The sequence below is a fragment of the Symphodus melops genome, assembly GCF_947650265.1.
Source record: "Symphodus melops genome assembly, chromosome: 13".
NCBI classification, from domain to species: Eukaryota; Metazoa; Chordata; class Actinopteri; order Labriformes; family Labridae; genus Symphodus; species Symphodus melops.
The window spans coordinates 22,331,644-22,347,307 of NC_136703.1; the positions used below are offsets into that span (position 1 = coordinate 22,331,644).

Here is a 15,664-nt window from a genome sequence, read left to right on the forward strand (position 1 = left end):
GCACGGGACAGTAACTTTGGCCAATAATTCATGATTAAATTGATCTAATGTTATATTTTAGTGGTGCAATTATAATACGGCAAGTTCTGTAGTAAAACTGGAGTACAAAGGCACTCGAGTACAGTGCATGAAGAATAAGGATTGGCTCATTATATATTTCTGTTTTTGAAGAAAATAAGATTTAACTCTTGAAAATAAATTCCACAATTAGGATGGTTTGTCTCTAAAATGTTTCCTACTTCTCCAGATTCCAGCAGAACATTTAAATGTGTAACAGATCACAAACACATAGCCCTGCATTTGACTTAAAGGCTCAGTCTTTTTTTGGAAATTGCAAGAAGCTGTTCAGTAATCGTAGGTTACTCCTTAAACTTTTACTTGAACTGCATTTTTTAAAACATGGATGGATTCTGTTTTATTTATTTTTAATCCGGCCTTAAATGTACCACAATTAAAGCAGTTTGCAAATTTACTGTATACCTTCGCTAAAGTACACAACTTTTAAGATTTAAATTATTCAGTAGCAAATTGTGTTTTTAGATTAAGCAAACACTTTGCTATGGTGATTATGTTTAATGTGATAGTTTTAAGTAAATGTCAGCAATGCAGCAGGATACAAAGGGACCTGTAATCTCCACTCCCTGAAGTCATTTCTTAATGTGGAAGGTGGCCTTTATCCAAGAATAAACACTTGTTTAGTATTGTAATGTATACATGTACTTTTGACAGTGACTGAGGGATTTTTTTTTTTTTTTTTTTGGAAGACAGTTTATCTCTTACTAGAACTCGTGCTTCCCCATCACCTGTGCACATTCAGCCCAGGCTGGAGTTTTGACAGCTGGAAAACCAGCCCGGGTCTAAAGGAGGGCGGGGTCAAAGAAAAAACAAGGAATTTCCTGGTGAGCTACGACAACGCAGGAAGGTAAAGTCTGCTCCGTTTAAATGTCAGGTTTAAACTCCAACAGGCTGGCCGAGGCTTCTTATTATTACTTTTGTTTTATGTAATAGATGTTACAAACACCAGCAGGGTTACATTAAAGAGCTACAGTCGCATCAGGATTAACTTTAACTTTCGGCTAACGTTAGCATGTTAACCTGTAGGTAGCGACTCAGCTGTTAGCTGGCCTTTACACCTTAAATGTTTTTTTGTTTTTTGTTTTTAGGTTAGAGATGTTGTGTTAATTTATACATTCACACGTGAATATTTTTTATTCTTTATGGTGGCATTTAGCAGCGAAGTGTCTGAATGTTGCAGCTAGCTGTAACTTTAGCTGAGAGGGGGAGTCCTGTGAGAGGAAGCGCGTGTTTAGTCACTCAGAGCAGCTCAGCTGGGCGGGGTCTTCACTGCTCCACATGATGCCAAAATCAAACTCAAGTAAACTAACAAACCATCGATGCAGCTGCTATTAAAAGTGTGTTATCTGTAAAGAGCTTCATGCTCCTCACGAAATGATTTCATAATAAAATAAAACTAAAAGTCAAATACCTCTTTTAAAAATAAGACTAATACTAATATATTATTTTTTTTGTGCTGAATAGATTTAACAATAAACAGTCTTCAAAGTAGATGTTAATTCAATTTCTTTACATTTATTTTAACCCTTGCAGCTCTAAAATAATCGACTTTTTTTTTTCTTTTTCATTTTGCCTCTCCTGATATTAAAGATGAACGTGGGCGTAGCTCACAGCGAGGTGAACCCCAACACGAGGGTGATGAACAGTAGAGGAATTTGGCTCACCTATCTGCTGCTGACTGTCGTGTTGCACATCGTGCTGTTGAGCATTCCCTTCTTCACTGTGCCGCTTGTCTGGACCCTCACCAACGTCATCCACAACCTGGTCAGTCAGAGCCCTTCTCTTTCATTCCTCTGGGTGGTTGGAGAAATATTATATCAAACTAGCTGTTTGATATCAGATTTTAATGGATCTTTTTGTGGTTAAATATAATAGTGTCTCTTTGTGCTGTGCAGGTGATGTACCTGTTTCTGCACACCGTGAAGGGCACCCCCTTTGAGACCCCTGACCAAGGCAAAGCTCGTCTGCTTACACACTGGGAGCAGATGGACTACGGAGTCCAGTTCACATCTTCTCGCAAATTCCTCACTATCTCACCAATTGTTTTGTAAGTATGTCTTTTTTTTTTCTGCATCACAATTTATACTGAAAAGTCGTTTTTTTATCCTGCATAATGGCTGAATCAGGAAGCCGTGGAAACAGAGCAACATGGACGGCCCAACTTTTCAGTGGCTCTGGTTCCAAAAGTAAATTTCGCCCCTTTAAATCTTTCATTGAATCATTATATGAAGAGAGAGACCAAGACAACCAGCTACACCAATACTCATGACGTCAGTATATTTGATTTGGATGTATTTTGGCCATCACACGCATCGCACACACAATAGTACTGGACATCACCCACCCTCTCAACTGCCACCTCACCATCATGCCCTCCGGACGCAGGTACAGGTCCCTGTTGTGCAGGAGGGCGCGATACGGCAGAAGCCTGGTGCTTACAGTCATTACAGCCCTCAATAAAAATCCACCTCAGTCCCAATCCACGGTCCGCCCATAACCATATGCACTGTATGTCCTGTTGTCCCACATGTATCCCCCTGTGTTCACCCTCTGTCGGCGCGCTGCCCTTAAAACTGTATACTGGTGAAAAAGAATTTCCCCTCGAGGACAATAAAATAAAAAGTCAAGTCAAAAACAGAGAAAAAAAGGCAAAACTACAAGACAGTAATATTCTTCTGGAGTCAAGGAACTATCTATCCCACAATCCATTTCGAAGGATACCACTTATTCTTAGAAGTGTTACCATGGTTACAGTGACAATAACATTGTTGTAATATCTTGTTTTTTTGTTGTTGAACATATGAATGCATTTTGTGTTAGCACACTAGGTTGATATCGTACGAACTAGTGTCTCCTCCGGGAGCTCAAACCGTGGTTTGACTCTCGGGTAGCTCATGGTCGGTTTGGCTTGGATAGTTGTGACATAATGGATTATAATCAAATCTGCTATGGACAAAATGAAAGAGATTGTTTGTTCTGGAGCCATGCTATAGAGCCCTCTAGGATCAGGACAAATCAACTATCAAGCTTTCCATTGTTGTTCAGCTCATATGCTGAATAAACCTCTCGAGTTCTTCATCAGTCAGGAAACAGTTTTACGCTCTGGTCACAAAAGTAGATGTTTTATATGGAGGAAGCGACCGTAAGGTTCATTCAGACATGTTGATGCGACATTGACACCATCCGTCTGTCTCTGCAGGTATATTCTTGCAAGTTTCTACACAAAATACGACCCCACACACTTCCTGATCAACACGAGCTCCCTCCTCAGTGTCCTCCTGCCAAAGCTGCCTCAGTTTCACGGCGTACGAATATTCGGGATCAACAAGTACTGACAGAGCTGTCTCACCACTGGATTTTAACCACAGACACTGGGACTTGTAGTTTTCTGTTTCTGATGAACTTTTTACGTTTAGTGGTTGAGAAGCAGGACCAGACTGATTGTTTCTTTTCTCTACAGGTTGTGTGGAGTAACATAGGAAATGTGCAGTGTGTGCTGCTTGTTACAGTCTGGAAAAGTAAATGCACTGCCGCTGATTCATGACAGTCATTTTTGTCTGTACTGAAATTACTGATGTATGTTTTCCTGAGCATTCAGATGCATGTTGCCGCCTTTTTTTTTTTTTTTTGAAACATCATCAGCATCTATCTAATTTCTCCTGTGATAAACTGCACTGGCTGCAGGTCTGTAAAACTGTCATTTGGTTGCCTTAAATGTGGATAAATTCATTGTGGCAACACATTCCTTTTTACCGATGAGACTTGTACAGGGTTTTTTTATGCTTTTTTTCTCTTATTTGACTATCGATACTAAAGATTTACATGCAACATGCATTTACTAACGGTGCACACTGCAGTCTTTGTTTTGCTGTTACACATTATTTCATGTTATTTACTGATTGCTATTAAGCTTGATTTCTCTTCCTGCTTATAAAACGAGCAGAAGGACCTACGTGTGTAAGTGGTTGTCTCATCTTTAGTGTACAAACTGCAGAATCGTTGCAGTGAGGTTTGTGACGTTGACTTGTTTCAATAAGGGCCAGGGTGTCAGCTGTGGGGAACTCCAGGCCCTTTGCATGGAGCCTGTATAGAGGGGCTGTCTGTTTGAAATCGGCTCAGAACTGCCGGGGATTCCCCCACTTACTTGTGCAATTGCAGCGAGGTTTCCCTGTTTTGTAGCATTCACTCTGAGAAATAATTCAAAGGAAATGCTGTATTATCAGCATTTGTGTGATCAAGCGTAAACATTTGGAATCAGGGTTGTTCCCTGGCTTCAAAGGCTGCATGTTAATCACAGTAATATAAAGAAACCTGTAGTGAGATGTGGAGGACAGAAAGCCTAAATGTTATCAGATATGGCTCTTTAAAAGTCAAGAGTGGGAGAGAACTGTCAAACATCTTTTTTTCTCCAACGCATATTGTAAAGTAACAGATTCAAAAGAGCACTATCTCTCGTAAAACAGTAAATGTGATCAGCTGCAGCCCCCTCGTGTGCTTCCACTTTTAATCAAACGTGGAGAACGGTGTTTAAAACTGAGACTATGACTCAGTTATGTAGCTGAAACATGTTTGAAAGTTGTCATTTTTCTTCACTGACAAACGAGAGGCTGTACTTCTGCTGATTCACTCCTCGCTATGCAGTCAACTTGTTTTTTCTTTAACAGCGAAATGAAGCCTCTGTGGAGTTTGATAGTTTAGCCACTTGCTGTTATTGTTAATCAGGTGGAAATTCCACAGATTCTTTTAATCTTCTCCTTGATAACCATTTCTGTTCAAACAGGATTTATGGTCCCTTTTTTAAATTCTTAATATATTCTAGTGTAGCTTCATTACAAAAATCTAAGCAATAATCTTAGTAGCTATGGCTATGGTATCATTCAGATGATTGCAGTATGACAAAAATAAAAATAGCGGTATGTGCCTCAACATTGAATTCTGGTTAAATAAATAAGATGTAAGAATTTAATTGGAGGATGAAATTAAAAATCAGCTCGTTGGCATCAAACATCCCTTGATTAACCAGAAACATGATCATAGACTTCAAGAAATAATGCTATTGCATTCATGACTGTTTTGTTTTTCTTTTATTCAAAATACTTTGGGACCCTTCACCTGACATTTGTCCAGTCAAATAAAAAAACAAACTTCACCCATCTCCTCCCTGAGCAGAAGACTCAGCACGCCGTGCTGCTTGGTGAACCGGAGGGACGAGCGGATGCTCTCGATGCTGTGAGGCCATTCAGAGCATTAAGGATGTGAACACAATGTTTAGAAAACTAAAAAAGACAGCAAAAACCTTTTTCCAAGGCTTCTGCTAAAGACTACCCCATCACACAGTAAAAGTTCTATATTGCTTTGACCTGCAGCTTGCTTCACTCGCTGTATTTGTAACAGAAGCCTGTGTTCCTTAAAAAAAGACATCTGGCTTTAGTGCACATTTTTAAACTACATTTCTTTGCTGATAACAGATAAGACAACACCGCTCTGTTGTGATCAGTGTTTTGTCATTGTAAGGCAGAACATGCGGCGGCCCTTCCAGACTTTTCTCAATCCCATCCACAGGAACAACAAAAAAAACAAAGAAAACACTCAGAAGTCAGTGTGGACGTTTGCACATGAGCCACTGTGGGCTGCTCTCTGGTCCCTCCTTGTGAAAGACATAATCCCTGTTTTGGTTCAGTTTGTGTTTTTTCTAGATATGTGCTGTGTCATTCCGGCTTCATTATAGGTTTCAGACCATCCTCCTCCTCCTCCTCGTCGTCTGTGTCGAAAAATTCATCTTCAAAAAAGGATCCTCCAAAGCCATATTCCTGCGCGTGGACAGACACCTCATTTGACATCAAGTGAGGAGACCCTTCAACAAAATCAGCAAATCTGTGGATCGAAGTCACCACATCATATGACATTTAGACTGTTTACTGGTATTAGTACCCAGATACAACAGATACACTTGTGATCGAAGCTAAGCAGGTTTATGTTTTAGCAAAGTGATGAATGGGACTGCGCACTATGGTGATCATTTATCTTAATGGATTACAGACTTAAAGAACTTCACAATAGTCACCTTTTTGGGGACTGGATTCTGGACACGGTCTTCCAGGGGCTGAACTCAGGACTGTTACAGTACTTTCTCAGCTCATCCAGTGCACGCCGAGTCTCCTCCTCCCCCTGCCTCTGATACTCTTCTTCAGTCAACAGCCGAGGGGGTTCTGGCTTCCAATAAATGTATCGTTTCATTTTCCTGCATTCGAATAATAATGAAAAAAAAAAAAAACACCTTTGCATGTCTACTTCACAAAACAGGAGATGAGCTCAATGTGTACTTCAGACACTAGAAAGAGTGTGAAAAAACTCCTGCACACGATGTAACTTAATGTAATGGCAACGTTTTAGTACTTAACCATCAGGTGAAGAGTTAATCATAAATGGGAATGACATCTTAAAAAGTACCGGTAGCTATAAGCCTGCAATCAATCTCTAAAGTTTTCAGCAGTTTCTTCCAATTTTTGGTGTACGCCCTCAACCGAGGTTTATTTGTTTTGTGAATCCAGAGCTGACGTCATAATGATGATTGGTTGCAGGCTTGTAGCCACTTCCCATTTAAGATGTCAATCCCATTTTTGACCAACTCTACCTGATGAAGGTTTAGTACCTTAAACGTTGCCATTACATTTCGTTTGGAAGTTTGACAGCGAGGGAGTTTGCATTTTAGTTTCCTGCATTTGAACGTAGCAAGTGTTAATAAAACAGGAGCAGAAATTGTTGACGGCATGTTTATATTACTGCTTTGATTTTCAGTTCTTAAACTTTGATAACTCTTCAGGTGTGGCTTTCCAATACCAATTTATCTAAAATGGTTAGTAGAATAGAATCACTTGTGCAGCATAAATAAAATCATTTCTAAATAAGTGTTACAAGTGGTGGTATTACATTTCTGCCACTATTGTTTTTCAACCACAGAGCACTATTATTATTCATGAAGTAACTATTGTCCTATTGCGCCACCTCCTGTCCACAGTGAGAACACACCTCCATGCAGCAAATGCTAGAGAGACTGGGTACTCCAGATATTTGGAGATCAGAGCTGCTCCGATGATGGCGAAGGCGACTTGCTGAATTTGAATCCCCAAATAAACCAGCAGCAGACCAAAGATCTGCAGCATCCATGACAAGATGTTAATGCGCTTCTCATCCACTAGAGGGCCATAAAGGTAACACACAGCGAAACTGATGAATCCCACCACTGCTACATAACCTAAGAAATAAAACAAGATGGCATGTTTGATTTCACAGAGATGATGAGGACGTTTAAGACAGATGAGAGTTCAAATAGAATATTATTTGTTACATTTCTTGAGGTGAAACCTGCATGAGATGCTGAAACGACATGCACAGTGGTAGACTTTTCAAAAGACACAATCTTTCCTGAAGACTTTGTACCTAATGCCAGGTGCCAGTGTTCTTTCACAATAAATTTAAGGTTCCTGAAGACAAGCTGGATGGCATACAAAGAAAACGACCAGCCACCAACGATCAGCACATAGAAGGGGCTTTTCTGTGTGAACAGTAAAGACAAAGTAAACAACAAATAATTACAGAATAATTCATTAAATCATGGATATTAGAGAATAAAAAGCCTACCTTTGGCAAAAAGCGTGCCAAAATGAAAAAGAGGATGATGAGAGAAGCGATCATGCCTGTGCTCATACCAGCAGAGTAGAAGAAAACTTGACTCCTTCATGTAAGGGAGAGTAAATGGTTCATAACATATCATAGTTTTGTTCAATACAAAGAAGGAATAGGAGTTAGAAAAGTTACCTGCTGAGCGATTCTGCAAAGAGAAACAACAATAATCCAGCGAGGAACACCAAAAACAGATAGATATCCAATTCTGCAAGGAGAACAGAAACCTTGTGTTGGCCATAAGAAGGTCTTATTAATAAACTCCAAACATTTGTCCCGGTGTGTTTTACACTCACTGCGGAGGGGCTTGACAGTGTACTGAGTCTTGTCAGCTGGTTCAATCTTGAAGCACGTCTTCTTGCTGAACAGGCCGATGCTGATCGTGGTTTCATTGTTCCGCTCTCGTAAAATACTCTGAATAAAGCCCCAGACACTGAAACGGTCAAGCTCCTGCAGCTTCTCCTCCCCTTCCACAGTGTCCACCTTGAACACATTGGAGCTCCATATGTTGACCTGTCAGAAATAAACAGTCATTATTGACCACATTAAGAGAGTTTTGACATCAGGAATTACAATAAACAACCTTTGTTAAAAGCAACTGTTGCAAGTAGAAAGCTTTTTTAACTTACCTGAATTCTCGTCCATGTTTGCCTCCAGGTGGGAGCGACTGAGTTTTTGTAACAGAATCTGTTGGACCCTGACATGACATAGATCTCCCCATCTTGGAGATCAATTATTGAATGTGTGTTACCTGCGTTTGACAAGCAGAAGCATGTAAGCAAACGATTGCATCATATGCGACTTCAGAAGTTGTCATGCTTAGTACAAGAGGAGCCCGAGGGCAAACACCAGTCGGCAGAACGGGCATATTATGAAAGGTAATTAAAGGGTAACAGCAGTGATGTGAAACCATAGATCTGTTTCAAGTGTATCCATGCAATGAGAAGACTAAAACTAAACGCACACTTACCAGCACTATATCAACACTCTTAAAATTAGTCAAATTTTCTCTCTTTTTTTTTTACTTGTCTTATTTGCCACTTACACCAGATTCAATCTTTTGTAAGTTGTTTAATGTGTGATGTTCTGTCTTATATCTGAAATCTGAGTCTCAATTGTCCTTCAAAAATATTCGGAATTTCTATCATGTCTGCAATTTGTACTGATGACTGACATTTTTGAAAAGTTAAAATTATTTCTTTACATCTGTACTGTGATTTTGAGCAAGGTTTCCCCCCTGGGATTAATAAAGTATTTCTGATTCTGAAATAGTCAGAAACTTTAGTTTCTAACACTTACAGCTCAAACTCAAGCTTAAGAGTCTCAAGTAGTCTGTACCCTCAGTTTAGGTTGCCCTTGGATGTGTACAAACCTGTATTTTTATAATTACTCCTAGAAAATAAAAAACTTTAATGTTAGGGTTTATGTACATGTGTCTACTGTAACCCTTCTTATAATTTAAAGTTAAATCAACCAAATGTTTGCTTTTTTAAATAAGCATGTTGTTATCCAGAGGGCGGGTCAGACTTAAAAATAGAGCAACGACAAAGTTGTTCAAAGACAAGTAACGTGGAGATTTAATAACATTTAATTACTACAAAGACAGAATCGGAGGACAAAACATCAGTGACCGGGTTGTGAGGTTAGGTAGCCCAAAAATAAACTTATATGACACTTTCAAACACTAAACACAGGCTAACACGAGTTAGCTAACATGTTACTTCTGTCAAAGTACGTATCGTGATAAACGCCGCATGTTTAGCTGCTGCGTTAAAATACTTCTTACCCGTAGTCTGGTGTGAGGTTTGAGGTAAACAGGTGAAAAACAACGTACAAACTATCAATTTAGCACTGACAGAACCGAAACCGTTTATCGTTTTCATGCATCCCGCCATGACTACAGCGCCATATTATCCCTCCTCTCGTGTTTAGCTCCGCCCCTTCCTCCTCCGGCGACCTGATTGAGGAACAGGCCGCCCAGCCAATCAGAACGCCAGAATGGTGACGTCATCATCGCTGTGCGTTCAACGGTTCAATTTCTTTACAAACTGTGATAGTGGATATTAAAAGTAATGGTAAAAATGTGGGTAAAGGTTAACATCACTAAATTCCAATTTACTAGAGGAAAAAAGGAACATGTGTTTAAAAATAAATTAAAACGAACTTTATTTATCCGCCACGAACATACACCACGATACATTTTGAGAAAGTTTTAAAAACATTTTAAAAGGAAAATAGTAGGCTACTCCTCATCTCTTCAGAATTAACATTTAATAAGCATCATAAAAGGGCTGTTGTAAACAGTGACATGTAAGACTACTCTTGCGTATTCATTGACTTAAAATAAAATACCATTTAAATTTATTTTTTCATTTACATGAATAAATAAAATTTCTATTTTCGCTGCTTGACTGAAGGGATGATAGTTATGAAATTAACATAGACCATAAAAGAAGAGCAGGTTTTCACAAACTACAGACTGACAACTACATGATCCCTTCACCATCCCGGGGAAAACATATTGAAGCACACTGCTGACTAATGCTACGCCTGCACTACACCACTGAGTCTTACTTCATATCTGGTCTTTCTTGGTCCTGTATACAGCAGACATTACGGTAGATGAACTGACTGCTCATTACGGTAACTTCCCTCCCTTTCACCTGTCAAACATGGCGCTGTCCTGTTCGAGTCTGTGCAGCCATTTGTCTCTCATCCGACTGTGTGGTCTCAGGACAAACATAATAAACCATGGCCTTTACTCTCCTGTTAAGTCCTATCAGCCCAGGTATGTCCGAGCCCATCTGCTTATTTCTGTCACTTTGTTTTTTGCTCATAATGACAGTGAAGCCTTTGCTAAACGAGCTGCACGTCTTGATGAAAAATAAACATATGAGACACACAGACAGACAGTGTGAAAGGATGTGTGGATTTAGTTCAAAAACATGCACTAAAACACCATGTTACTTTATCTTTAGTAGTTCCAAAACACTGAGGCATATAAAGGGGTGTAGCAATGATTTCCGGGGTTTTCAAATGTCTTCATAATTGACAATCCTTTGGTGGAAGTTCACTTGTTTCCCTCTTGTTCTCCTCTGCAGGTTGTCCTTGTGTCGACACTACTCATCCTCCAAAGCTAGACGAGGTGTTGTCCGATATGTCACCACTAAGCTACAGAGGGCAAATACCAAGTATGAAGATTTCCTCAAAAGGCGTTTTCCTCGCTTTTTCCTGATATACAGCACGTTTGTGAAAGGTATATGTCCACTTTTAACTCACCTTTCAAGAATTATTCCCACCTTTCAAGTGCAACACAGTTTGGGCAGAGTTTGCTTGTTGCAGTTTGTCCTCTGCCACTGTAACTTTGCTAAATGTTTTTAGTGCTCATGATGGATAAATGCTGGGCCTATGTAGATAATATAGCAAAGAGTATGGTATTTTCCTGCTCTTTTGTAATATAGTATAACTCAGGATGTAAAGATTAATCTAGAAATTCACAACAGTACTCTGAAAAATGACTCAATAATATGGTTAGCGTCAGCAGCTGCAGAGCAAGAATGAAGTAATTGAGGATATACGATCATCTTTTTAAATCGAAGGTTTCGAAACAGTTAGGCCTTTTCGCTTTTTAAGGAATCTTTTTCACTCGTCATTTGTCTCCTGTCTCATTATGTAAAATAAATCGTGAGAGAGAGTTGTATCGTGAGTTACTAAAAGGTGACTATCCTCTTTGGAAATGTTGAGGGTTCTGATTTTAATGTGTCTCCTTTCTTTTTTCTCGTTGTTACACATCACTTTTAAGTCTAGGTTTGAAAAAACAATTAGCTATCATGTCACCTCCTGCTGTAGCTATAAGTGGGCATGTCTTATGTTCCTCATTTCAGTATCCTGATTTTGCACAGTGTCAATCTATAAATCTAAGAGGCATCAACGTGTAGTTTTATTGTTGAGTGTCTTCATTTAAAATGTGTCTAGTAAAAAAAAAGTAGTTTATTCCCCTCTGTATTTTTATCACAGTGAAAAAGTTTATTTACTTTTTTTCTTGTACAATCATCTCATTGTAGGATTCAGGCTACTGTTCCAAGATGCCCAAGCTGTGGTAAGGATAAAAACAAAGATGTCCTCTGGGGGAGTGCAGTTCAAGGATTTGCCCTACAGGGAGATGGAGATGCTCCGACAGGTGAGTCTGCTTTACCGTACTTATACACACAAGAAGAGAAGTGAATTAGGGTGCTGTATCAGAAAAATCTGAACATCCTTCAAGTTGGAAAAACTTTAATAGTCTTTAAAGTTTTGACACAATAGGAGGTATTTTTTATGGAAGTCCAAAATGAGACACATAGTTGAGGTCCAGCAGGTGTCACCTTTGGGTTCTGTTTATACACTTTATAGGTAGAAGCTTTTACTGGGGCATCAGATGTTGACTGACAGAGAACACAAGTACTTTTTTGACCGCTACGATGCACTACAGCATACAGTACATGGTAACAAGTCATCATGTGAATCATTGTTGGAATCTTGCACAATAAAATGTGTAAAGACCTTTGGGGAATGAGAAATGAATCTTCGACAAATGAAGAAAAAATATGTTGGACCATGTTTTTAGAGAAAGTTTGAACAACAAAGATTTATCAAGAATTTAGTATATATGGCATGACACAAACAAATTGTCTCTCCTATTCTTTCATTTATTTATGAAATCATACCAAACTGCATGAATATGACTTGTGAAGATGTTTATTATCTGGTTGTAGCTGTACTCACCTTATGCTTGTTTCTCAGTTTCGCAGATGCTTGATCAAAGCCGTTCCGCTGGTGTTGATCTCCATCCCACCTTTTGCCAACTACCTGGTTTTTGTCTTGATGTGAGTTATGTTCATATAACTGTCTTTCCATTTCAGGCGACACCATTTGATTCCTATTTAGTGAAGTGCTCTGAAATCATTGATACTAAAGTTCATTGAAGTCCATCCTGTAATGAATACATTCTGTCCCACATCCTGTTTGATTTTCCTCTCCTGCCCCGGTGGTTACACATTTTCACATCACTTCATGTGTCTCTCCTCTCTCTGCTATCATCCTGTTCACTGCCAGGTACTTTTTCCCCCGCCAGCTGCTGATCCCGCATTTCTGGACTCCAAGCCAGCTGGTGCAGTTTCAGGGAGTGTACCATTCCCTCAGGGTTCAGCATCACTGGCCTGTGCTCAAAGGGCTCGAGAACACAAGCCACCAGGTCAAAGACCGTCAGCTACAGGGCCGACTGGTGGACCTGTGTGCTAAGGTAAGTGAATGCATCACATGTATTTGGTGTCAAGAATGCTCTTCATGACGAGTAAATGTTTCTTTTATTTTCACACACACGTCTCTTCTATTAGCTTATACGTTATGTTCCTTCTTAGGTCCAAAATGGAGCAAACCCTAAAGTGCCAGAAATCCTTGCTGTTCGGAGACTGTTTTCAGGACCCCCACTGGGTCTGACGAGGCTGAGCACGCAGCAGATGGTCAGTAAAACCCCCTCACTCTCCGCTCAGACTCTTTCAGTTTACATCAAGCAAAAACAAAGAAGCTTGTTCCAACCTGAACACCACTGATCAATATGTCTCCTGTCTTCTTTTTAAACGCAGAGACACATCAGCCCCCTGCTTTTCCTGACGCCCCGCCTCCCAGGTTTCCTGATTGGCCGGCGGCTGAACAACCACGCTCTGGAGCTGCTGTATCTGGACCGGGCCCTCAGCAGGATGGGCCTTCACCAGCTGAGCGAGGCTGAGCTCAGACAGGTCAGCCTCTCTGTTCCCCTCGTAATGTGACATACTGTATATGGTGATTTCTTCTCTCAGTTGCATCAATATCAGTATGACATTATCCATACATGGATTGTAAATAGAAAAAAATAAATAGATTAAATTTTTTTCAGGCTTGCTATGTCAGGGGGTTAAATTCTACGAGACTTGATTCTAACCAGTGCAAAGAGTGGTTATCCCAGTGGCTCCAGGTGTCCTCCTCATTAAAAGGTATTGTCATTTGAATGTGCAGTATTATGTTGTTACTTTAACCCCATCAAACTTTGTTTTGTTGTTCCCCACTCTCTTTCCCGCTGATTTTCAATGGTTATATCTCTCAATAAAGGCATATTAAGTCCCAAAAGTCTCACAAGAGATGCAAAAGAATTAACATGCATCAGAATCAAAGATTAAAAAAAACAAACAATTGTTTTAATCCTTTTATTTTTTGAAAAAAAAAAAAAAACCTAAAAAAGCAAGTGCCGACATTACCCACAATTCCTTTGAAATTTTAAGAGCCATGTAAGGATTATGATTTAAGAGGCAACACTTGAGTAAGAGTCTCAACCTCATGTAGCTCCCTCTGGTGGTGTTCTCTTTTAATACACGGATATAAAAGTGGAATTCATCTTCTCATCAAACCCTAAAACTCTGAAGTGTTCCTTTACACCCCACAGTGAAATATCTGAATTGTATTAAACTCTATTTCTGTCTTTTTTTTTCCATTGAACTTTTGCAGAATCAGAGGTGTCCCTGCTTTTGCACAGCATTGTACTTCTCTCCGCCAACTTCCCAAAGGGTTCCAGCGGACACTGACAGGAAGCCTGCAGCCGTCTGATTTAGTGTTTTGTCTGCTTTTTTCATGCGCTAGGCAGCACCACTTCCTAGGAGTTGTCATCATCTCCTTTATGCCAAAGAAAACATGTTAAAACTGCTCTTGGCAAGATTTAGAGGTTTTGGAGTGGGAAAAAAAACTGAGTAGAAAAACAAATTTGAACATGTTTGCAGAAACAGAAGAATCTCTCAGTGTAAGCGTTCAACGCACCACAACTCTCTACAGTTATCAGGATTTCTTTTGAAAATTAAGGTGCATCTGTTGTGGTTTTTATCAGGAGTGTGTTTTGAGAGTCAATATTATAAAAAAACTAAAACAAACAAGAGAGTCGGATTTAGAGGAGTTCTTATTCAGGTGCTTGTGAGGGACTTTATCTGCTCGAGATGCACTGAATGATATTAAATGGTATCTCAAGCTCGTCTGCAGCACAGACTGGTCATTTGTTTACTTTGAAGCTTACATATTTTTACAAAGCAAAGCAGGGACGTAATGGATTTAAGAGAAGCTCAGCAGCATGCTGTTTGTAGAATGAGGCTCAAACTGTTCAGAACCATTCCACCCATAACATACAGGTTCTAGTTTAGCATTTCTTTAACACTCTCAAACCCTGTCATTTCATATATTTACCTCACTTTGACCTGCTTTTTTTTTTTCTTTAACCATGAATGAGGTTGTGGCATGTATATCCTGTTAAAGGGGAATTTTGACACGTAGTACTTTTTTAGTGGTCGATGTGGAACAAATAGACGACACAAAAGCACCTTTGTAACGAATAAAATGTTCAAAGATCCTTATTAGAGATATGAAGAAAAGAACTCCAATATTTGCTACAACAAAAAAAGGAAGACGTTCAAGCTTGTTTGTGTGATGAGAAGCTGAACTTTCGATTGTGGTGTTTGAGCTCAGCGTTTACAATCTGTCTGATCTGAAGTGTGATGGCACTTTAATTTGTGTACTTGATCTGTTTTTTGGTTTTTTTGGAGGCTTAAAATGACATTAACTCATTCTGCTCAGTCCACACTCCAGCACTAATTTGCAAACTGGTACTTCTGGATTAACGCTATAAGGAAGTACACACACACACACACCCCCCCCCCCCCCCCCGACCCTGTGTGGAGTTGTAAAGTGTAAACTAGGAAGTGTCATTTGCTTCCTGTGCCTTTTGCATGAACGGCACTAAACATCAGAACCATGTTTGATTCTGTTGATGATTTATTATGTGTTCTGGTGCCAATATGTTAAACATTGTAATGGATATGTGTCTGAATTAAAAACCTTCATGATGCATTTA

General features: G+C 39.5%; 3 protein-coding genes across 7 annotated transcripts in view; 2 read left to right on the forward strand and 1 right to left on the reverse strand.

The window, feature by feature from the left end:
• Positions 1-15,664, forward strand: part of LOC306834411 (thyrotropin-releasing hormone receptor-like) — a 168,313-nt gene that overhangs the window by 68,574 nt on the left and 84,075 nt on the right. The window lies entirely within an intron of this gene.
• On the forward strand, positions 784-15,660 carry LOC306833622 (ORM1-like protein 2). 4 transcript variants are annotated; one of them, XM_079359014.1, is made up of 11 exons: positions 784-922; positions 1,666-1,839; positions 1,971-2,122; positions 10,860-11,014; positions 11,823-11,938; positions 12,541-12,623; positions 12,853-13,039; positions 13,158-13,259; positions 13,383-13,535; positions 13,673-13,769; positions 14,278-15,660. In XM_079359014.1, exons 2-11 carry the CDS (start codon positions 1,666-1,668, stop codon positions 14,352-14,354), a joined length of 1,296 nt encoding a protein of 431 aa, XP_079215140.1. In that variant the 5' UTR covers positions 784-922; the 3' UTR covers positions 14,355-15,660. The 4 variants fall into 4 exon arrangements, with proteins under 4 accessions (XP_079215140.1, XP_079215143.1, XP_079215142.1 ...); XM_079359015.1 differs by lacking the exons at positions 784-922; positions 1,666-1,839; positions 1,971-2,122 and adding an exon at positions 10,020-10,546; XM_079359017.1 differs by lacking the exons at positions 10,860-11,014; positions 11,823-11,938; positions 12,541-12,623; ... (3 more) ...; positions 13,673-13,769; positions 14,278-15,660 and adding an exon at positions 3,536-4,027 and having other exon boundaries at positions 790-922.
• nemp1 (nuclear envelope integral membrane protein 1) lies at positions 5,147-9,721 on the reverse strand. 2 transcript variants are annotated; one of them, XM_079360661.1, is made up of 9 exons: positions 9,545-9,721; positions 8,388-8,509; positions 8,055-8,271; positions 7,894-7,966; positions 7,717-7,810; positions 7,516-7,630; positions 7,105-7,330; positions 6,140-6,316; positions 5,147-5,885 (listed from the first exon to the last, which is right to left on the reverse strand). In XM_079360661.1, the coding sequence occupies exons 1-9, from the start codon at positions 9,651-9,653 to the stop codon at positions 5,807-5,809; spliced, it is 1,212 nt and encodes a 403-aa protein (XP_079216787.1). In that variant the 5' UTR covers positions 9,654-9,721; the 3' UTR covers positions 5,147-5,806. The 2 variants fall into 2 exon arrangements, with proteins under 2 accessions (XP_079216787.1, XP_079216786.1); XM_079360660.1 differs by having other exon boundaries at positions 5,147-5,949; positions 9,545-9,719.